Source organism: Cucurbita maxima, unplaced genomic scaffold (genome assembly GCF_002738345.1).
Source record: "Cucurbita maxima cultivar Rimu unplaced genomic scaffold, Cmax_1.0 Cma_Scf00047, whole genome shotgun sequence".
NCBI classification, from domain to species: domain Eukaryota; kingdom Viridiplantae; phylum Streptophyta; class Magnoliopsida; order Cucurbitales; family Cucurbitaceae; genus Cucurbita; species Cucurbita maxima.
Window position 1 is genome coordinate 60632 of NW_019272063.1, and position 21605 is coordinate 82236.

The 21605-nt window shown below is 38.7% G+C and overlaps 4 protein-coding genes across 4 annotated transcripts; all 4 read right to left on the reverse strand.

Annotated features, from left to right (window-relative positions):
- Window positions 1-537: 537 nt before the first annotated feature.
- LOC111470757 (respiratory burst oxidase homolog protein C-like) lies at window positions 538-4458 on the reverse strand. Its single transcript, XM_023116357.1, has 9 exons — window positions 3731-4458; window positions 3483-3645; window positions 3338-3386; window positions 2726-3265; window positions 2254-2640; window positions 2061-2156; window positions 1866-1981; window positions 1591-1770; window positions 538-1460 (listed from the first exon to the last, which is right to left on the reverse strand). Exons 1-9 carry the CDS (start codon window positions 4326-4328, stop codon window positions 821-823), a joined length of 2769 nt encoding a protein of 922 aa, XP_022972125.1. The 5' UTR covers window positions 4329-4458; the 3' UTR covers window positions 538-820.
- A 1253-nt stretch (window positions 4459-5711) lies between these two features.
- Window positions 5712-10811, reverse strand: LOC111470772 (heparan-alpha-glucosaminide N-acetyltransferase-like). The gene is made up of 13 exons (XM_023116372.1): window positions 10172-10811; window positions 8434-8571; window positions 8142-8223; window positions 7918-7994; window positions 7694-7800; window positions 7471-7594; window positions 7244-7360; window positions 7068-7159; window positions 6887-6953; window positions 6731-6809; window positions 6571-6662; window positions 6317-6460; window positions 5712-6217 (listed from the first exon to the last, which is right to left on the reverse strand). Exons 1-13 carry the CDS (start codon window positions 10496-10498, stop codon window positions 6191-6193), a joined length of 1473 nt encoding a protein of 490 aa, XP_022972140.1. The 5' UTR covers window positions 10499-10811; the 3' UTR covers window positions 5712-6190.
- A 3763-nt stretch (window positions 10812-14574) lies between these two features.
- LOC111470791 (NADH dehydrogenase [ubiquinone] 1 alpha subcomplex subunit 2-like) lies at window positions 14575-17849 on the reverse strand. Its single transcript, XM_023116411.1, has 3 exons — window positions 17665-17849; window positions 17445-17551; window positions 14575-15063 (listed from the first exon to the last, which is right to left on the reverse strand). The coding sequence occupies exons 1-3, from the start codon at window positions 17748-17750 to the stop codon at window positions 14969-14971; spliced, it is 288 nt and encodes a 95-aa protein (XP_022972179.1). The 5' UTR covers window positions 17751-17849; the 3' UTR covers window positions 14575-14968.
- Window positions 17850-18134: 285 nt separating this feature from the next.
- On the reverse strand, window positions 18135-21465 carry LOC111470790. Its single transcript, XM_023116410.1, has 10 exons — window positions 21002-21465; window positions 20297-20366; window positions 19942-20066; window positions 19674-19782; window positions 19546-19609; window positions 19397-19452; window positions 19213-19320; window positions 18969-19118; window positions 18599-18769; window positions 18135-18522 (listed from the first exon to the last, which is right to left on the reverse strand). The coding sequence occupies exons 1-10, from the start codon at window positions 21232-21234 to the stop codon at window positions 18289-18291; spliced, it is 1320 nt and encodes a 439-aa protein (XP_022972178.1). The 5' UTR covers window positions 21235-21465; the 3' UTR covers window positions 18135-18288.
- Window positions 21466-21605: the final 140 nt, after the last annotated feature.

A 21605-nucleotide genomic window follows, 5' to 3' on the forward strand; every position in this document is an offset into this window, starting at 1 on the left:
ATTTTTTTTTTTTTTTTTTTTTTTGTCTTTTGGCTTTTTTGACTTTCCATAATAGTATGATGTTTTTTCCTTCAAATATAAATTTTCTTAGTTTTGCTTTTAATTTTTTTAAAAAACTTTATACAAGAGATGTATTTTTTATTTGTAAATCTATAATCATCCTTAATTAGTCAAGGTTGGATTAATCCTCTAACATATAAAAAAGCACTTAGGTATAATTATATATATATATATATATTTAGAAAAAATTCAACTTCTCTTTTATAGTTGCAATATACCTAACATTGACCCCTTCCATTTTGGGGGGTCATCCCATTCCCATGTGGCCACACTCCTTTTTCGTTCAAAATTTTAATTATTATTTCTTAATATATTTAATCATATCCCACTTACTTTTCTCTTCATTAGTTAAATTACCCCCAATGTTTTTCGTAATCATTTATGACCCATTATCCCTAATGCCACAATTAATATTTCAATAACACAATCGAACTATTTTAGATAACATAAATATTTAGAACAAAAAAAACTGTGTAATTATTGTTTGAAAGAGAAATAATGAAGAAGTAAAATCCCATCTAGGTTTCTTGCTACATATTTACTTGGTGTGTGTATATATAATTGGCAAAAAAATATGACAGAACTAGGATACAAGTTTTGCAAGAAATTAAAAAAAGAAAGAAAGAAAGAACGAACGAACTTAGTGCGCACCAAAAACGAAAATTATGGTAATGGGCGTGTAATTAATGGCCTTCGGTGGTGGGGTGGGTTCCTAAGTGCGCACCAAAAACCATTCACCTTCTTCCATCAAAACTCCACTCTAGAAGTTTTCTTTATGGAACTCGAACTTAGTGGATGTTTTCCGAGAGAAATCCAATGCCAATTGCTTCAGCTCCTTGGTCAGTGCGGGTGCCCCACAATAGAACACCCCAACGCGAGTGTCCGGGTGCTGAAGGGTAATCCTCTTGTACACTTGCCGCCAATTAGGCTTCGCAAAATGAGACTTCACTCGAGTTCCCGACACCACATCCACCCCGCTCTTCGCGTGGTGCAACGACTGAAGCATTGCTATCAGAGCCGACCGAGCATCCCCTTCTTCATACACGCTCGTGCAATAGTTGTGAAGCTCGATCACTCCCCTCTCGTCCATTTCTGCCACTTCGTTCATTATCCCTTTGAACCATTCGAATGACCCTTGCTCTCGCGTCACCCAATAGAAGTACGCCTTCCGGGTCTTGAACCCTTTCCCGTGCTTGCTCCCACCTCGCCTGCTGTGCCCTTGCCCGCTCTCTACTGCGTTCGCTTCGGCCTCTTTCTCCTCTATGTTGTCAATTATGTCCTTCACTATGCTCACCATAGGCGTCGCTCCAATTCCTAGTCCCACTAGCAATACCACGTCATATTTCTTGTAGTCTTGTGCTGGTGCTCCATATGGACCGTCGATCAATATTTTTGGGAATCTGACCACATTCAATTATTATTCTCATTACAATCAAAAGTCAACCCAATGATAATTACACTTTCATTTTTGGTGGGTTCATCCTTATCATCTTTATAGGCTAAATTTTTTTAAAAAAAATGATATCTTACTTGGGGTTAGGAGCTCCTCCTTGCATGAACTCAGCTCTAAGAAGCCCACTCTTTCCAGCTTGAGGAGGCTGACAGACCTCCGAAAAAACATTCTTGAGCTGCCTTGTCCAATCTCCCAGTGTCCGAATGTGGACACTCAAGTAATCATCTTCGGGAGCTGAAGTTATTGAAAACGGATGCCTGAATTCAAAATCAACCGCTTAGTTCATAATATTATTGGGAATCTGATGAGCACATTCAATCAATTATTATGTTGTTTAAGTTGGTTTAGTTACCACTCGAAGGGGGATACGTCTCGGCAGTTAACAAACATGTACTGTCCACTCTTGTATTTGAATCCATGTGGCTTTGAGACGTGCAGTGCCAGAACGTTTCCAGGATAAACAGCCACCTTCATTTATCAAAATTTCCCATTTATTACTTGAATCAATCTAAACGCATCAACAAAATAATGGGTATCGCAAACTTACCTTAAGGATCTTCACTGGCTTGATACTCGATCTGAATGCTCTTATCAGCCTCTCGCACCCGTAAAGGACAACAGGTACCGCCAAATACATCCATGTCTGTACATTCATACAAATGTAATACCTATTAGCCTTTACACACTGAATGGGGCCATAGTGATTCCTAACACACAGTTCATGAAAGTTGCAAGCTTACCGTCTTTTTGTACCATTCCTTGGTGAGGTAGAGGTAGATGCCGTGGACGACGAGGAGGATGTAGACGATGACGAAGAGGTGGTGGGAGTACCAGAAGGCATTAAAACCGGTGAGCCTTTTGAGGGGTTTGGGCACATTGAGTTTGTTTCTTCTAAACCATGGAGTGGCGAGCGTGAACGCTATGGCCATCAGCACCACCATTATAATCCCCGTAACTCCCGCAACTCCCTTCACAAACCACCAGTAGTTTTCCGGCTGCTCCTCTCCAAAGAACCGCTTCATTGGCTCGTATTCTTCCTCCGTCGCGTTAAGAAGCCGAGGAAAATCGCATGTTAAATGCGCGAGTCCGTGTAATCCCACTCCCACTGTAATTCCCACGGCTATAACCTAAACAATAAAACCAGCACAAAATTAGTTGTGGTTTTGAATAGTGTGTGTGTGTCAAAATGGTTGAAAGTGATAGTGATTTTACCTTGTGGAAGTTGAGATTGTCGTCGAAGGGGACGACGACGCCTAGTTTGGTTTTGTTACGAAGCCAAGTGATGGTGTTTCGACAAACAGGGAGCAAAATGAGGGCCATGTTGAACTTGAGAGTCTCGGCTCCTCCTTTGGCAATGGAAACGCAGTAGCCCATCACATTAAACACGGCCCTGCGGCGGTATTGGATGAATTTGTAAGCGAAGAGACCACCACAGATGCCGAGCCACAGCAAAATCACCCAAATCCTCTGCCAATTGTCCTCCACGAAGTACTGGAACTTCTCGTACGCCCTTTGGATGGGGTTGGTCTCGTTTGTGGGCTTCAGCTTTTGGCTCAGTAACTGACTCAGAACCCTGCTGTCACTCACCCTCACCGATTGATTCGGTGCTTGCAACAACAGAGTCTCCAAATTGTGTATCATGATGTAGCCTGCATTCCCAGGGTCCAACTCTTCCATGATCAAGGCCGCGTATTCCTTCGCCTGTTTTTGAATGGTAGAAAGCTTGTTTGCAGAAGCGCTCATGCTAATAATCTACAAATTCAAGTTCAAATTTAGACACTTTGGTATATTGAATTAATGCAAGTTTGGTAGATGATTGGGTACCTCTTCCACTTCTTCTTCTGTGATTCTTCCATCTGCGTCCGTATCTACCCTGCAGAGTCGAAGTGAATTAATTTAATTTAGTTCAATTTAATTGATGTGGGAAAAGTGGATAAATAATTTTTGTTAATGGTGAGATGGTTGTTACATGTCGAAGAAAGTTTGAAGCCTGGAATCGAAGCTGTCATCGGAGATCTGATCCCAGAACTCTTTGAGTTCAGCTTTGTTGATGGAGTCACTAGTAATGTTACGCCTACGAGCAAGTGCACGGAACAGCTCTCCAGCAAATTCTTTCGAATCTTTGTTCATTCCTACAAATTAAAAAAGAAATAAATAACTCTCCTCCTCTGTTTTGTTTTGGGAATTGGAAACAGAATCAATCAAACCATAACTCACCAATACACTCCCCGAACAAGGAGGAGGGGAGGAGACCGTTCGTGGAGGCGGTGAGTTCATCGAACCGCTTCTCGACCGGACCCCAACCGGCGGAGGCCCCACCACCACCGGTCTTGGCGGCGATAAACTTGAGCCCCTTGAGAGCATGTGTGGCGGCTGACTTGGTCCGGTCGAAGCGACGAGTGGAGTTCCGGCGGGTGAGGGAGGTGAATCGTTTGAGCTCCTGAGAGACCTGTTTGAAACGGGAAGAGGTGGATCGGAGAACAGAAGCCCGAAAGGAGGAAGATTTCTTCTCGAGAGTTCGTTTGGCGAGAAGGGAAAGTTCAGGGTCTTCAAGGGAGTTGGAATCCTGGCCGGCGCCGGCGGTGTGGACGCTGTGGACGGCGACGGAGTCATCGCGAATGTCGAGGGTGATTTCGACATAGGTGTCGTCGTCATCGGCGGCGTTGGTGGAGGAAGAAGCAGAAGAGAGGTCGAATTTGGCGTTCTTCTTTGGCTTGGTGGTGGTGGATGAAATGGGGCCGCTGAAGGCTCTACGGTCGCCGGGTGTAACGCTGCCGACGCTGTCGGTGTCGTAGTAAGGTTCGTGAGGTCTCATTTGGGATGGTATTGAAGAAGCAGATACAGGGATTGTTGTGAACAGAGGAATTGGGAATGTGGGAAAGAAGAAGAAGAAGAAGCAGAAGAAGAAGCAGATGAAGAAGGGATGGATGAAATGGAAGTTTATATGTATATGTATGTATATATATATGTTGGAGGAAGGAGAAGAAGGAGAAGGAGAAGAAGAAGAAGAGAAGAGGGCGGTTGACGAGTCGGAATGGGAGTTAGAATGAGAGGTCGAAAGTGCTTGGAAGCTGGATGGTTTTTTTTAACTTTTTGGGCATATTCAAGTTTCTCAACTTTATTATTTGCTATTTGAATATACTTCAAAATAAAACATTATTGACTTTCAACCTAAATTATTTCGCAAAATCCCAACTCTCTCTCTCTCTCTCTCTCTAAATGCTCTAAATAATTGTCTGTTTTTTTTTTTTTTTTTTTTAAATTAACATTGTAGTGAGAAAAGTACAGAGACAAAAAAATGCCATGAATGTTATGAGACCAAAATCAAACTCAACCGTTCTAGAAAGCCTAAACATGAGTAAGTCAAAGTATGCCGTATGGGCATCATATAGTATTAATCACTCAACCTAAAATTTAAGTTGAGACGGTTCAAGTATAGATATGAAAATGTGTGAAATTGTCAAGCATCGAGCATAGTGTCAAGCTGAGACAACTAGGCTACACGCGCATGGCCATGCCTTAGAACTCAAGTGCACTCAATATGCGCCTGTACGCTACAGCTAATCTTGTGAATAGTAGCACAAATGCTCTACCTACATGTGCCACTAGCCCATATGTGTAAGCATTGATTCCAGTTGATTACTTAAAATGGATGCTCTCTACCGTGATCATACTCGTAATCAAGTTTGGGGGGTGAGGGTCCTAAAAGTCAAGTGGTTAGTTGAGGGGAATAGGTCCAGCCATTTTGGTCAACAAAGGCGCACCGCGTTGAACTTCATTTCAACAGAGAGGAGGGGTTGGTAGGTTAGAGACACAAAAAGCAGCCATCTCTTACTTTTTGCTTCCTGTATTCCAGAGAGAGGGAGGGAGCGGCGGTTACACAAGGAGACGCCGGCGGCCTCAAAGCCTTTTCTTTTTTTTCTTTTTTCTTTTTTCTTTTTTTTTGGATTCGAGCCACATCCAACGTGATTCTCCAATTTCCAATACTTGGTCTCCTTCAATGCTTTTGAAGCCTCCCGTGGCGGACATGATAAATGAACTCATAACCCCACCCGCTTCTTATTTAGGTGTATGCTCATATCCATCCATCACTTCCCCTTCACTCACTATCAGCAAAGTTCTAAGTAGATATGTGTAACTTTTTGGGATAATAAAGCAGGTTGTTGACGTCTACCAAAATATTAGAAAGAAAGAGATGGAAATGCAGAAGAGAATATCATCCATTCAATCAATCAATCAATCATATCATCTCATCATTATATAACTTTGCTGCATACATCGAGGAGGAAAGAATAAGCTCATCATCAATTCCATCATCTCTTCTAAAGATGCCACCCGGTTTTCAACCGAATTATCTATTAACTTCCATTCCATTCCTTCTAAATATTTTACACATAACTAAACTAAACTAAAAACTAAAAACTAAACTAATCTCCACTTCCGGACGAGCTGAACGAGTGATCGAACCGGCAGCCATATACCTCCCTCCCTCTATACTATTATTCCTTCCTCTTTTTCAATAGAAAATACTAATCAACCCCAATGGATATCATACATCATCATGGGGGCTTACCTATAAATATATATATATATATATTCCAAAGGACAGACCTTTGTATCAGAGCAGGGCATTTGGACTCTCAAAACACATCTCTATCTTTCTCCACAACACCACTTTCACGTTGGAATTCCAGTTAGCCTCAGCTGGCAATGGCATAATAATATATAGCATCTCAGAATCAATCACAATTCAATTAATAATGGGGATTAGACTGTCATTTTCAGAAGCAGAAGCAAACTTACGATGTTGTTCTGAGGCTGCCCCCAATAGAAGCCTTGGATAACCACAGGCAGCACATTGCAGGCTGCGAGTATGTATATAACCAATGCATGCTTTCCCATCCACTCCATCACCACAGTCATGCGCCTCCATCTGTACACATCAACCTGCACACAGCCAATCATTAACCGTGCATGTCCATATCGAGTATAACCCGGTGAAGAGAAAACCGGTTTATACCATCAAGTAGAGATCACAGAAGGATGTGGATTTATACCATCAAGTAAATCCCGGTGAAGAGAAGACCGGCTGCACCAGCAGTGACACTCATGTAACTAACCGTATAAAGAACCTTATTTATATGCATCCCTGCAAATGAGTTTTGAGTTACTACAAGTCCTTGTCCCTTCGACCTCATTTAGCCAAATCTCACTCACCTAAGAAGTCTAAGCCAATGGCCAGCACAATCAGACACGACGAGGGGATGATCCAATGAAGCATTCTATCTCGATGATCCTGCAAATAGTTTGTTGATGGATAAGAAATCGTTGATTTCCACAAAGAAATTTTACAATGTAAAGACTGACACTCACTTTGAAATGGACAATGATGTGCCCATAATGTAAGCCAACCAAGCAGGTTACAACAGCCATCACTGTGCTGCAAAATGCAACGACATACAATAAGAATAATAAACAAACTGAAAATTGTTTCCTTCGCACATAAACGATACATTGTTATGAGTGTTTATAGAATCAGAAGAAACATGGATACCTTAAAAGCCCTTCGGGATCAAAAGGAGCTTGACACCAGGAAGGAGCATCAGGAGGCAATGGACCATTGTCTGGTGAATTAATGCTGCATTGCTGAGAACAGACAAAAAAAGATGCATGAATTTTCAGGAGAAGCACACTCCTTTAGAGTAAATAATAGTGTCCTCAAATATTTACCTTAGACCGTGCATAAATAGGTCTTTTATACAGATGTTCAATACCAAATATCTTACGATCTATCATTCCCACAGCATTGCAGGCTGGTCCAGTGTCACCGCGTGTGCCACATTTCACCTGAAATTGGGTATTAAGTGAAACAGTCATTCAGCAAACAATCATAACTATTCTGATCTTCTGAACCCTGAATTAAAGTAATATGATTCGAAGGAGCAATCAATGCATACAGAAAATATGTTTGGAGAAGCAACATCGGAAGCAGTTTGACTTGAAACTTGATACTCCCAATCAGGAACGTACATTCCATATAACAGGACAAGATATAACGTGGTGAGGATGACGGCCACAATCCTGATGAAAGGAAGTTGATCAACTACAAGCTGAGTTTCTTTAACTTTATGATTGAAGAAAGAGAAAAAAAGTAAAGGGAAACGACTACAAGAATCTTACAGCTGTAATTGATACTTTCTCCGCAACGCAGTTTCTGAATTCACATAATCACTGCCCTTTAGCCATATCTCACACAGTGCTGCAAGAAAATATGCTATTGCAATTCTCTGTAGGGAGGGAATAAAAAGAAAACTATCAATCAAATGACTAAAAAGAGTAGATAGTCAAACAGTAAAGATTGAAGAATTTAAAGGTACATAATCAATGTAAAGGGAAGAAATGACCTGTAAGATACCCATCCATCTAATTTGCTGTATATCCACTCCATAAGTTAAAGTGTTTAGGCCATGGAAAAACCCACCTGAACAGAGAAGATTATTTTTTCAGCATAGACCTTACAAAATAGTCTCATCTGATATTTAAAACAATCTCTTGTTCAATAACTTTTAAATTTCCTCAAACTTGGCAGAGGAGAAAGCCATAAAATCTTATATTTCTGGAATATTACCTTGAAGAAAGAGGCCTAAGAACAGAAGCTTCAACGTCCGTAACACAGCCTTCTGAGTTGCAATGCCTCGGCTTGGAATTTTCTAGGAAACAGGGGAAGGGAAATAAAAATAAGCTTCTTCACTTGTGGGAAAAGGAAAAACAATAATAATCGACTAAATTTGACCATTTGAGGGGGTAAAAAGTAGTCGGAATAGTGGAAGGTCATAGCAGTGGGTTGCCTGACCCCTACAGAACTCTAAATCATTCAAAATTGATAGTAGAAATTTAAAGGGCAAACAATAAAGGACTACCTTGTACGCAAGGGCAAGTGAAACTCCAACAATGAAAAGGAAAAATGGCATCACAAGATCTGCCAGTGTTAACCCATTCCATGGTGAATGATTTATTGCAGGCATAACCCCACCAGCATAGTCCACCACTATCATTAGCTGCAAACAAACAAGGATGAAATGAAACAATTAATTCCCTTCTGTTGAACTGTGGTTGAGCCCTTGGATGTCTACAATTAATATATTGAATCTGTCTTTTGTAGTCTCTGGCCATGCATTATACAACATAAAAAGGCACTCATTTATGATCTATGAATCATTTCAGAGCTACATGTTGCAAGGAAAAGCATCAAATCATCGTCAGCATTAATCTCTATAAACCGGAAAAGGAGACCATAACAAGGAAGCGTATTACTTTATTTTCTTTCCCATTGAGCACTGTCATGCATCATTCAACAAACATAATTAAAAACAACGCCAACTTGTTGAACTTAATCTATTTATTTAATGTGTTCATCACAATCTCCGGTTTGAAGCTTTGCTAACTACAAAGAATTAATTGGTAGCCTTTGTGGAGTCAGCCATAAATTGGTAGCCTTCCCTATACGCTATTTCAAATTGACAACCAACCATTTCCTTCCACAGAATCCCAAAAAAATACTATCAAGCGCCCCATATAGTTGGGTATGGTGACATGTAAAGCATCCAAGCATATCAGTCCTCAACGCAACCTTGGACAATAACCAATTCGATAAAAACGAAGCCTTGCCCAGTCGGAAACCCACAATTGCTAAAGTAATTGAAAGCACCAGAAAGATGTTGCTCGACACCTACACCTAAGCAGAAACTGGTGAAAGATCAAATCAAAGGAACGGGTCAAAAGATTCAACGAGATCAGTGCGTGTCCACATCTAACATGGGTGCCTAAAAGAGTAAAGTTGCCGCAAGGCAGTGTTTTGTCATGGTTTCTTCAGGGCAAATCCTGCAAGAAAACACACGAGAAAGAAGGGTTCTTCTTCTTCTTCTTCTTCTTCAAGCACCTTTTAAACCGGTGGCCATTAACGACAACCAGTAAGACCATGAAGCTTGCTGCGTCATCTTGCACAGTTTTCTATCATGCATGTCCTACAGAGACAAGATAGGCTTCACTCCACGCGGTTCTGTAAAATATTATCTCTAAACCCATTTAATGGCCACCCCTGTTTCTGAACTACCAAACTATGCTTCCCTAATCAGCATCCTTTGTTTATTTAAAATGGATGGTGACAGATTGCAGAAAATTGCATATTTTTAATCGAAAACAAATCAGGAGGGAAGGATAGCTTGAAATAATGGTAACAAAAGTTGTTTATTTCTACAACTAAAAATTCGGAAAGATGGTCAAAATTAGGTTGGATCCCTTCCCCTGAAAATCGCCCCCAAATGAAGGAACTCATATCATCAAGGATCAAAGCTGCGCGATTAATACTGGACAGGAGTTTGCTAAAAACTGAAACCCCACTTAATACTTCAATTTTAGAAAGTCAAATAGATATTATTTCATCCAATCTCCACCGACGCCCGGTAAACTTCTGCAAGTCAAATCCTGATATTAAAAAAATAAAAAATATACAAAATAGTAAAACAAGTCCACAATGAGACCCTTGTTCTTTCCTTGGAGAGATCCCAATGGCCAAACAACGAAGAACACCCTAGAATAACAAAGAAGTAGAACGAAAGCAATCATGGAAGAAAAAAAGAAAGAATCGAAAGTGATTACCGCAACAGTGATGCCGCGAAATACATCGAGCGAAACAAGACGGTGGCGATGGTGAACGGGCGAAGCAGAGGAGGAAAATTGAGGGTCGTCGATTTTGGAGGAAACGGCAGGAGTGAGAGAAGTGGCATTGTGAAGAGGAAGAGGAGATGTGGAATGGGAATCACGAAGAGCCATCTCAACATCTTCATCAGCGGGATTAGAGCGCTTGGAGAGCGAGATGAGAGTGACGGAATCGGGATTAATGAGAATAGCAGTGTCATTGGGGAGATCACAGTCGTCGGCTCCTTTGATAGGCTCGTAGTTGCCCATGTCTTTACGGCCCGCCATTACAACACAACACCATACGACTCTGAGTTTCTGAAGACGATGAAGAAGAGGGAGATGCAGAGATTGATTGATTGATTGATTGATTGATTGATTGATTTAGAGAGAAGGAAAGCCGTTGATTCCCAGTTTGGGGAAAACACTATGCTTTCCTTTGGTCCCTCACTCTCTCTCTCCGTCTCCCTCTCTCTCCCTCTCAACAACTTCCATTGGACCCTAAGCTTCCAAGTTGCTTATTTATAGTTCCAACCAAACTGAATGCGAGAGAGAACCAACCAACCCAGAAACCACAACCAAAAATATATAATACAAATCTTCTTCTCCTTTTTTATCGAACAGCATTCTTCTTCTGTAGTTATTTATGTTAGTAATAAACCCACAATTAAAGGAGGGTTTAGTAAATGATTATGTAAGGCGCGTGGGGATCACGTGACAGAAACAGGGCCAAAATCCATAACTGACCCCTCACCCAAGACCTTCAACAAGACGTTTGTCATAAATATAGAGAACCGACGTGGCGTTTCCTGATTCGTCGGTTCTTTTTGTTGGCTTCACCATCTGGCGCTGGAAACGGCGCCTCTCCCCAATTGATTCGAAATTATATCTAATACAAACCGCCAAACACAAATCCGTTCTATTGGTTTTAACTTTTGTGGAGGGTTAAAAGCGTCTCTTCCAAAAGGAATTTATTATAATAAATTTAAAAAAGTTCACTTTTTGAATTTGTTTATTAATAATATTAAGTGGTTTGAGAAATTTAAAAGAAGACAAATAATTGAAGTATGTTGGGATGAATTACGTAATTGATTCTTTTTTATTTTTCTCCACTTAAATCTATTACATTACATGTGCCCTCTTTTCTCATCTATGAACACAATTATTGATGGAGTATTATATAAACACATAACATGGATGAATCTTATATATTTAACTTAAATCTTTGTTAAACCATTTAATTCGTTTGGAGCATCATCCATAGCTACTAATCAAACATTTATTATTTGTACATCATCATCCAATATCTGCCTCTAACACGGTTCGTACCAATATAAACTCACCGCTAGCAAATATTATTCAATTTGGCATGTCACATATTGTCATCAGTCTCCTGATTTAAAAAAATGTGTCTGCGTCTATTAGGGAGAGATTTCTATATACCCTTGTAACCAATGCGGGATCTAACCGTTGATCCCTAATATTGCATCTAATTGTCGTAGTGTTGATTGGTTGTTATTCTTCCTCTTTAGTAATCGATTGAGAATTTGAAAAACTGCGACAATTAGATACCAGCTTTGGTCTCTTACCTTAGAAGTTAATTGCTAGTTGGAAATGAAAGTCCTATATTCGGTTAAGTACTAATAAAGTCATGGTCGATACGTGATTGAGGTGATGTATGCTATATGTGCGGTGCAATATGAGAAAATATTTTCTATGTGTGATACCTTATTATACATGTACATGTTCATAGACATGAAGTCATGAAAGGTTAAACATGTTCTTGCATGAAAGCAATGCATGTATGTAGGTTACATATATGAAAGTTTGTATGCATGAAAATGTGGCGTATAAAAGTGATGCACATCTCGAAGAAAAGAAACGAATGGAAAGTCAAGCCCATTATAATCTTAGTTACAATGGCACGTTATATGTATTTTCCAACCCAATTTTTTAAATATAAGGATGAGGTCATTGTGGCAGCCGCGGCCTTGAAGATTACACATGATTTAAGAGGATGGAAAGGGCAAGATTGTTGATATAACTCCAACCCCTGGTTTCAACGAAACAATTATAATGTCATCGGCTTCTAGACCCTAAACCAACCCATTATTTAAAACAAAAAGAAAGTTGGAAGAAAAAGGGAAGAGAGTTCATGTTCATTGGCATTGGCAAGGCGTAGCAAGATCCATGCCTTTCTTTACCCTTTTTTAATATCAACTGGTGTGTGTACGGAGCGGCGTAAGGGGAGGGAGGGCATGGATTTGCATTTTGGGTGCCCTTTTCAGAGCCCCATCGCTTATAAATTGATATTAATTAAGATTGTTTATGATATCCATCCACCCAACCCACTAACCTCTCGCCGCTACAATACAAATAATCTACCGCCACTTATCTCATGCTTTCCAAGTTTTTCATGCACCTCTCCCTATTTTATTCTTCTTTTTTTCCCTTTATCCTTCACTTCACATGCATCTATCCTCCTAATTTTCCATTCCTCAAACATCTCATTTGTCGTCCTAATTATTTTATTTTCGTCGCCCATGTGCTCCTTTCTAAATAAATCTATATCCATAACATAATTTTTCATATTTAATAGTTTCAACATTTTTCTACGATCTAAATAGATTACCTTCTTAACTTGAATTATTCTTAAAAGTGAATTGTATCTTCATAAATCAATACTGATTTTTAAGACCATTTATGTCATTAAGATGGTATTGGGTAATAAAATCAAAGACTTTTTTGGAATGAAGAAGTGAAACGTGTTTGAAAGAAGCTTGGTGGCCCATCATATGCTGTATATGGTTACTTGTCAGTTGTCTCCAATTTCAAACGCATACTTTGGGATGCCCCAATTTGAACATTGATACACGCTGTTGTTGCTTTTGAGATGCACCGACTTGTACGCCTTTGCTTCCCCTCATCCATTGTCACACTCACGCCTACGTACCCATCCTCCCTCTTCACAGCATTCACAGCATTCTCTCAATCTTGCTAAAACCTCTTATTTTTGGTTGAGAATAGACATCAATTTATGCTTATTTTTATAATAATAATTTTGTCTTTGTGGTCATAGGATACAAAAAAAAATTCGAACATCTAATCTTTTAAATGATGGTATAAATTTATGCTCCAAGTTCGGCATAATCTTTTATATTTCCTTTCAGATATATAGGTCATGCTTGGGGTATCAGTTTTCTCAAATTCAAAATCAATTTTATGATTAAAAAAAAAAAAGAAGTTGCATTTAAATTTAGAAAATGATTAAAAAAAAATATCAAAAGTGTGTAGGATAGATGATTTTTTTCAAACCTATGAATTAATATGATGTGAATTGAAACAGGGACTAGCTGATTTTTTCAAATGTTCCACTTTCAAACCACTTGTGTTCGTGGTTTATTGACGATTGTTGAAGGTAGCAAAGAAGATTCATAGTGGGAAATGAAAAACATAAAGAAGAAGAAGGAACTGATATGGCTCCAATTCCTTGGATTCTTCTTTTATTTATATTCCTTAAGACATAAATAAATAAGTGTACACAAACAAAGGTTGAGATTTGAAGACAAATCAAAATGGGAACTAAAAATTGAAGTTCAAGAAACTAAGAATGTAATTCCATCACAAACCACTTCCACTTCATTTCCTCACATGTTTCTCAACTTTTACTAACCTTATATTCCAATTATAATATTAAAAAAGAACCACTTATATTTCAAGAATATAATCTATCTCATAAATGGATGGATGAAACTAGTTGGAGTAGGAGTTAAAAAAAAAAAAAAAATTATACTTTTCAGAATCCAATAATGAACAAAGTATAGGTTAAAAAAAATTGGTAATAATAAATGTGGAGAGACGTAGGAAACCATAAGGAATCCAAATCAGTAAAGAAAATAAATGAATAAGAATTAGTAAGCAGATGGGATAGGGACAAACGAACCGACAAGGGAGAAAAAGGAAAAATTATTCTTATTTAAGAATTGAGGTCCCATGCATAATTATTTTCTCACGCGCTTTCTCAAATAAATAAATAAATGAAAATAAAATCAGTGGAAGAACTTAACTTACATCCAGAAGTTCAGCATTGCTTTTGCTATCACCACAACCATCTTTCTTATGCTTTGGAAAAACCTGAAGGGGGAGCTTCAAGCCCTCTTGTTTCTTTCTGCACATCCTGCCATGTCTGCCTTAAAGAAAAACCAGTTCAATTCTCTCCACAAGTCAAAGAAGAAGCCAGTAATAACTGCCTTTAACCAACCAAAATTATTTCTCACCTGAGTTTTTCGTAACATAAGAATAAGAAACCATGCAATACTTTTATGTCAATTTAGATTGTAAACTAGGTGAGAACTCAAATGATATTACATAAAAAAATTTCACATAGAAGATAAGAACACAGTATATGATGCATAAATGCTGCCCAAACATTCAACAACAACGTAACCTTCATAGGAAAAAGAAGAAAAAATAAATTTCCTCCAAGTCTAATTCCAGGAAACTACTAGTGCGATAAATTCATTCTTTAGGAAAAATGAGAAATCTCCTTCTGATAACACCTCCCGGAGAAACTATTTATATAAACAAAGACATACGTCCCAGAAACATGATTTCTCAAGCTGAGTATTTGAGAAATAATCTCAAAGAAAAAAAAAAGAGCGAATAGAATGTAAACAGAAAAGCATCTCCACAGAAGTTCCTCTCGTGCATTTATTAACGTCTGTTACAAGTACAATAGCACACCAGATTACTACTCCTTCAGGATGCCCCAACTTTAACTAGGTCTTCGAGTGCCTTGGAGATCTGTGCCTCGCTCAAACCCTCTAAACGAGCAACCCTCTCAACACCCATATCTATTAAACCAAAAAGAAAAAGGAAGAGTAATCAGCTGCATTAACCAAAGACGAACATATAAGAAGCATATTGCAGTCACATAACCTCCAAATCTCAGCAAATGATTGATCCTTCTAAAAAAAAATTTATCTAATGTTATGGCTATTAACGTCAAACACTTGCAAGATATTAGCATTCATAAGAAACATATACTATCGTTCACCAATTGTCCTATGATCAGGCCAAACCAAAGCACATCCTCCACTTCCAATTTTCAGATGATAATCTCGACAATTGTTGATCAGAAGTGTGAATCCATAGCCTCCATCTTGAACCAAAATCTTGCATTCTCCATCATCACAAGCTTTCTCTATGTTAATTTTCAGTAAAAAGCCTCCTTTCTTCCACTATTCACTCTTCTACAGCCTCGTTTATATTCTAAAATTTTGAAGTTCAATAGGCATTGAAGTCCATTAATAACTTTATTTGATAACTAGCTTAAACAATATGGAGTTCCAAAAGTGATTGGTGTTCCAGACTTACTGCCACCAAAACCACCAAAGGCCCCTTAGAAAGCCACTTTCGAACAGAAAGAGGTATTGGTTTCAAGAGAAACTATTGTGTACGGTATTGAGCAAACACAAGGTCTTGAGAAAAAAAAAAGTAGCTCTCTCTGCCATTCCTCCCTGAATTAACGTTGTTCCAAACGCTTTCCTACAAGTGAATTATGGAACTCAACCAAAATTTCTTGGACCTACACTTCGGAAGAAACTTTAATGATTTGGAGACTCAAGAACGGATTTCTCTTATAGATACCCTTGTTAAATTAATGGCCAGGCCCGTGGAAGACAAGTGGTTGTGGCTTTATGACTCAGATCGTTTGTCTGCAAATGTCTTTTGAATAACGTCACAGAGGATTCTGGAATCCTTAAACCCAACATATGCAAATACGCTTGAATGGGTAGAAACAGAAATCCATAGAAGTTCAAAATTTTAATTTGGGAGCTACTTAAAGGAATCATTAATATTTCTGATAAAATTAAAGGAAAAATCTCAATATCTACATTTTCCCCAGGTTCACATGAAGTTTCTTTCATCGCCCTATATATGCCTCCTGCCCCATGGATCATCAATCTTACAGATTCTACAGATTTGGCATTCTTTATCAAAAAGTTCTAAAATATCTGAGGATATCCAAGCTCAAAGAAAACTTAACTTCATCATCCTTGACATCTTCTTGATAAAAAAAACAAAGAAAAAAGAAAAAAGAAGGAATGGACAGGTCTTGATATTTTGATAAATAATTGTGGTTCTTCATGAGGTAATAAATAACAGTGAGTTCATTTAGTGTTAGTGAGAAAAACAAACCTAACTTCAACAAATTTCCAGTTAAACTCTCATTCTTGAGTCCATGTTAAGTATTTCTTGCAAATAACATAAGACATGAATCCTTTCAAGTCCACCATGTCAAAACAATCTAATGAGTCATAATAATTTGACAGGAAGATTACGGTAGTGTTGCTGGGTACATTCAAGTCATTGAGAGAATCGACCCAAAATTTTTGAGGATCATAACTAAAGGTAGATGAATGTCTTAATTTCTTTTTGTATAGGGGTTAACCTTCCAAGTAGACGCCTGATGTAGCCCGTACCTTATAAAAGCTAAAATAAGATGTGCATTGACACCCAGTCATTGCAAGAAGATAATTTTTCAGAAAAACTATCAAAAGAACTTCCCTTTTCTTTGAAGATCCGACTATTGTGCTCCTCCCAAGTAGTCCACTAAAAAGGCCCGAATTAGGTGCATCCATATAACGAAATGAATGTCCAGAGAGAGTGCTTTAACAAGCTTGTTTCTTAATGCTCAAAGATACAAAATCCATAAACTCTAAAAAAAAAATTGATTAAAAAAAAAGGAAAGATAAAAGCATCCCAATGAAGATTAATGGTTCTAAATCTTAAATAACGTTAAGTGAACAAATCAATCATCTAGAATAATGAAAGCAGGTAATAAAAGTGTAATACTCGAAGGGCATTAACATACATATTGAGGAAACCGAACATTAAAAAACCTGAGATTATAAATGAAAAACTCACAGCATTAACATGACGCAATATGATTCATACAAAATCATAAACAATCTGAACGTAAACAACACCTTCATTGTAACCACCACAGGACCAGTCAAATTTCACAGCTCACAAAAGAAAAGAAAGAAATTGCAAAGCTTGACGAAATAAACCCAAAATGAAATCTCGCTTTAGTATAGCAGCAAAATCCTTTTCGTCAGATCATGAACATGAAAAGAATGTGGAGCAAAGACAGGGGCAAAGCCCGAATGAATCTCAAAATACAGAGAGAAGAGAATAAAACGAAATGAAATGATTGGGGGTGAAGTACCATATCTAGCCCATAATTGCGGCTCGACTCCAGTGCATTCGCGGATCAATATAGGAAATTTGGGATTCAAAGTCTTGAGGTCCTTGTAATTCTTTTCCACAAACGTCCTGTCAGAGCCGAAACTCCATTAATCAACAATGTGTGACAATAAGCTCCGGGAGCAGGATTTGTTGTTTTTAGAAGGGATCGCAAAGCAAAGGAGAAAGCAGAAAATGAATACCTAGCGGGAGCGCTTGAAGGAGAGGTTTGGCAGAACAAGATCCGAAGCTCCTTCAAATTCTTGGATAGCTGTCCTCTCCATGCCATTTCTGCTCCTCTCGCCGTTCGTGCTCTCTTAACTCAGATGAATGAACCCCCACTCCCAAATGCCTACCGGGCAATTAGTAAGAAAACACACCAACATTGCCTTTATTTATTTATTGCCCATTTTCAAAAGGGTACCATAGGTTAATTTCTTCATTTCTAAAGGGTATATTGGTCATTTCCATATCCCTTTTTTAACTCATAAATTATTTTAAACCATAAAATTCAAAAGATTTAGAAGTCTATTCTTAGTTTTAAAACCCCAACAACAAAATAAAAAATTTCTAAACAATTATTTAAAAAGACGTTACAAATACACATAGCCCAGAGTAGTTACCTCATGCCTTCAGCTACAAGAATTTTGTAGCATCTAAGATGTTGTCTTACAGAAAATTGGCATCTATATGATCTTTTCAAACACAATAATATTATCACTCACTGTAATTTAAGTTCATCAATTCAGAATCATGGCAGTATTTGTGTATTATAGACATGAACTGAATATGTGGGATGGCTGCCAAACTGAACGCCATGATAATATTCATGGCCCCAACAGTTTCGGACCCATGTTTGAGGCCATCCATGATGTTACCACATCCACCAGCAGCTCTAGATCCTTGCTTACTTCAGCCCCAAGGATTTTTGAGTCGATGCCAAATGTGCTCCCTACTTCTTTCGCTGCGGTCTCCCAAGGTGTCCCCGCAGTTAGATTGGTAAAAACTTCACTACCTCTGCTTACAGCATCCACCATTGCTGGCGGTACGTCGGGGAGGGCCTAAATCAGCAAAAGATCCCTTCAGTTTCAAATAATCAGCAAGAGATGATGAAACGGGGAGGGAGGGAGTAAGGACCTGCTGCAAGGGCAACCCATGATTGCCAGGCAACGACCGAGTTGACATGTCCAGCATCGAACTTATTGCAGACTCCGAGCTAAGCAACTGAGCTAGCATCGAAGTTTCGTCGATCGTATCGTCCTTGAACTTCACGAGAAGGTTTCGGGCTATGCCATAGTATGACTTTATCTGATCAAGCATTCCACAAGAACAAGAACAAGTTAGGGCAAGCCTATAACTAAAGTATAAGAGTGTCTTCTGCACTAATTGTGAAGTGCAGACCACAGACAGGCCAGGTATATCATCATCTTAAAAACTCATTGTTTACTATTTCACCCAATTAAACTATACAACCAAGTATAAGTATAAATAGTTTTAAATAACGTACGAGTCGTCGAGTTTCTTCTGGGTTTGGGGTAAAATCTTGTGTTCCCCGCACCAGGTCCATGTACAAGGGAGGGAGCTGCTCAACTAAAGGAAGAACTTGCTTCATAATCGGAGAGCCAAGATTTTCAAATTGCTTCATTGTCATCTCTGCCTGCAGGTGCTTATTAACAAAAATGAGACTTCCTAATCTCAAAACTAAAAACTATGCACATTAATCAGCACAAAGGATCATAAAAGGATCTCACCCCAAGACGAAAAGTGGGTGATGATGCAATTTGTGATAAGAGAGGCCCCATGCTTTGAGCCATTGGTACAAGCACTGGGGAGAACAAAGGAACAGCTGAGCTTGCCTCCTGTGAATACACAACTTTTTGTCAATTCTCTATAACGGAGAGAAGGTCACTCCTTTAAGATTTGTGGCAAAAATACCTTGTTATTGAATGCCATTAGTACATTTCCACTTCTTTCAACAGCATATCTTGATCCTGATGAACAGATAAGTAAGCAATCTAACCCATTTGATTTGCTGCAAACCAAGTCAGTTCCTGACATGACGTCATAAAGAGATGATACGATACCAATCAAAAGGTGGATGACAGATCCCAGAGAATGGCCAATACCAAAAATGGGAAGATCTCCAACCTGTATGAATTCACTAATTAACTTCTTCCTTCAAGATTTTAGGGATGGAGAACAGAAAACTCACTGATTCGGAAAGTGCCCGATGACACCTATCAAATTTAAACTGCACTTCATCCGCAATTAAGAAATAGTCAAATCCACTGAAGTAGGGTGTTGCAATGATGAAAATACCCCTGCTTCATAGTCCATTAAACATTTAAACATCTAATATGATGCTGATACGGATCAAAGAACTACGAAAGGAAGTATGATAATAGAACACTCGGGAACACAGTTAACTGTTCCATCACAATCCAAGTATAGTACAGATATACAAGATCTAAGAGCCTCACTTCTCTGAAAGGCGCTCCAAAAACAAGCGATATGTAAGCTGAGGTGCAGCTCCAACAAATACACCCCCAACAAAATGTACGACGTACTTCGGTGTTGAGTTACGTGGTTTGAGAACCCATGCTCCCTGAAATTTTACAATGCAGATTAACTTTTTATGAGTTTACGAGAAGAGAATGGGGTAAAAATGAACAGCTCTATTCCATTAGATGCTATTAGCTGATAAAAATATATGTTGATTGAAGCTAAAAGTATATTTTCCACAGATGATATGAACCAATACATGTATGGATAGCAATTGAGTGGTGGTCAATCATGGAAATCAAGGAATACAAAGATATGGCGATTGTTTATCACCTCAACTTCTGTCCAGTCTTTTAAACCACCCCAGGACTCTTGTGATTGCCTAACTGTCTCAGTTAGTAATCTGGAAACACAGGAAAAAAGAAGTTTAGCCTAGCAATGGTATGCAAGAACACAAACTTTGGTTACCTATGTTAGCCCACTACGCCAAGAAACAAAGGACTTCTATCTATCAGATTGTCAAGAAACAAGGGACTTTATTCGAAGATGAATGTTGAAAAGTACGAGAGAAAGATGAACAGGAACCAAGAAAATTACAAAAAGATATTCAACTGCAACAAAACTGAAAAAGAGTAATTACAAAAGTAATTGGAGTTGAGACCCACAACGCCATGCAATAAGCAACATACTACAACCAATCTCTGTGAGCTAGCTGGGGGATGATGAGATGTCACTTAGTCGTCGTGTTGTCTACCATAACATTTCTTGAACGTTTCTTGAACGTTTGTACTCTCTCAAAGCTCACTCTCTCATTTCGCACTTTTAAGCATTTCTAAGCAATGCCCGATTGAATTAAAGCAGGACTGAAAGGTAAGTAAGGGAAAATGTTGAACTAGCAAGAGTTAACTCAAGAAAACAAACAGAAGTTGCAAAATATTCACCAGGCCGATTGATTACAATCAAGGAAATAGCAACGAAATTTCCAAGAAAAAAAAAAATGAAGCCGCAACGCAGCAGAAGGGAAAGAAAGGTGGAAACCTCTCGATGTCGGAGTAGAGTTGCAAGGCAGTGGGAGTAGAACGAGGTGGCTGTTCGTTGCCAGAATCTTCATACTTGCACTTAATTTGGGTGATTCGAATGAACTGACGGCGCGGTTGATATCCAATTTGCGCTATGGAGCGCTTGAAGTTGCGATGTCGTTGTGACTGATGGAATATGGGATGAGAACGCGGATGCCGATGAATGTGCGTAGGTTTCAGCACACTGGCCATCCCTTATCTTCTTCGAATTTGGGTCAGCTTTGATTTGACTTGATTTCAGGTCTACTGGTCAATTTCAGATGCCGATCTGATCATAACTTCCGTAGAAATGCATTTTCATCGACATCGCATTCCAAATCAAATATCCCTCAAAGACTTATCATTTCCCCAGGTAGATTGGCTAAATTATACATAATTGTCTAAATTATGAATGGATAATCCTTCTAATGGTGCATTACAACAGTAGAAAACAAACCACATAACTAAAAACATCCCTAACACACGGGTGACTAAATAACTTCAAACACAATAACTTCACTCAAAAGCATTAAAGCCCCCTGGAAATTTAAACATAACTGAACTTTAATTTAAGCTACAGATTA

What these genes read in the sequence shown, in the direction of transcription:
- LOC111470757 (XM_023116357.1), bottom strand. Translation starts at nt 4,328, where the DNA reads ATGAGACCTCACGAACCTTACTACGACACCGACAGCGTCGGCAGCGTT. An exon ending in CTTCAAACTTTCTTCGACAT is followed by an intron (nt 3,387 to 3,482) that starts GTAACAACCATC and finishes TCGACTCTGCAG; the next exon opens with GGTAGATACGGACGCAGATG. An exon ending in AGCCAGTGAAGATCCTTAAG is followed by an intron (nt 1,982 to 2,060) that starts GTAAGTTTGCGA and finishes TGATAAATGAAG; the next exon opens with GTGGCTGTTTATCCTGGAAA.
- LOC111470772 (XM_023116372.1), bottom strand. Translation starts at nt 10,498, where the DNA reads ATGGCGGGCCGTAAAGACATGGGCAACTACGAGCCTATCAAAGGAGCC. An exon ending in TTCGCGGCATCACTGTTGCG is followed by an intron (nt 8,572 to 10,171) that starts GTAATCACTTTC and finishes GTTTGTTTGCAG; the next exon opens with CTAATGATAGTGGTGGACTA. An exon ending in AGAAAGTATCAATTACAGCT is followed by an intron (nt 7,595 to 7,693) that starts GTAAGATTCTTG and finishes TCCTTTCATCAG; the next exon opens with GATTGTGGCCGTCATCCTCA.
- LOC111470791 (XM_023116411.1), bottom strand. Translation starts at nt 17,750, where the DNA reads ATGGCATGGAGAGGACAGCTATCCAAGAATTTGAAGGAGCTTCGGATC. An exon ending in CCTTCAAGCGCTCCCGCTAG is followed by an intron (nt 17,552 to 17,664) that starts GTATTCATTTTC and finishes CGGCTCTGACAG; the next exon opens with GACGTTTGTGGAAAAGAATT. An exon ending in GCAATTATGGGCTAGATATG is followed by an intron (nt 15,064 to 17,444) that starts GTACTTCACCCC and finishes TTGGTTTAATAG; the next exon opens with ATATGGGTGTTGAGAGGGTT.
- LOC111470790 (XM_023116410.1), bottom strand. Translation starts at nt 21,234, where the DNA reads ATGGCCAGTGTGCTGAAACCTACGCACATTCATCGGCATCCGCGTTCT. An exon ending in CTCTACTCCGACATCGAGAG is followed by an intron (nt 20,367 to 21,001) that starts GTTTCCACCTTT and finishes CTGTGTTTCCAG; the next exon opens with ATTACTAACTGAGACAGTTA. An exon ending in AAGACTGGACAGAAGTTGAG is followed by an intron (nt 20,067 to 20,296) that starts GTGATAAACAAT and finishes GTAAAATTTCAG; the next exon opens with GGAGCATGGGTTCTCAAACC.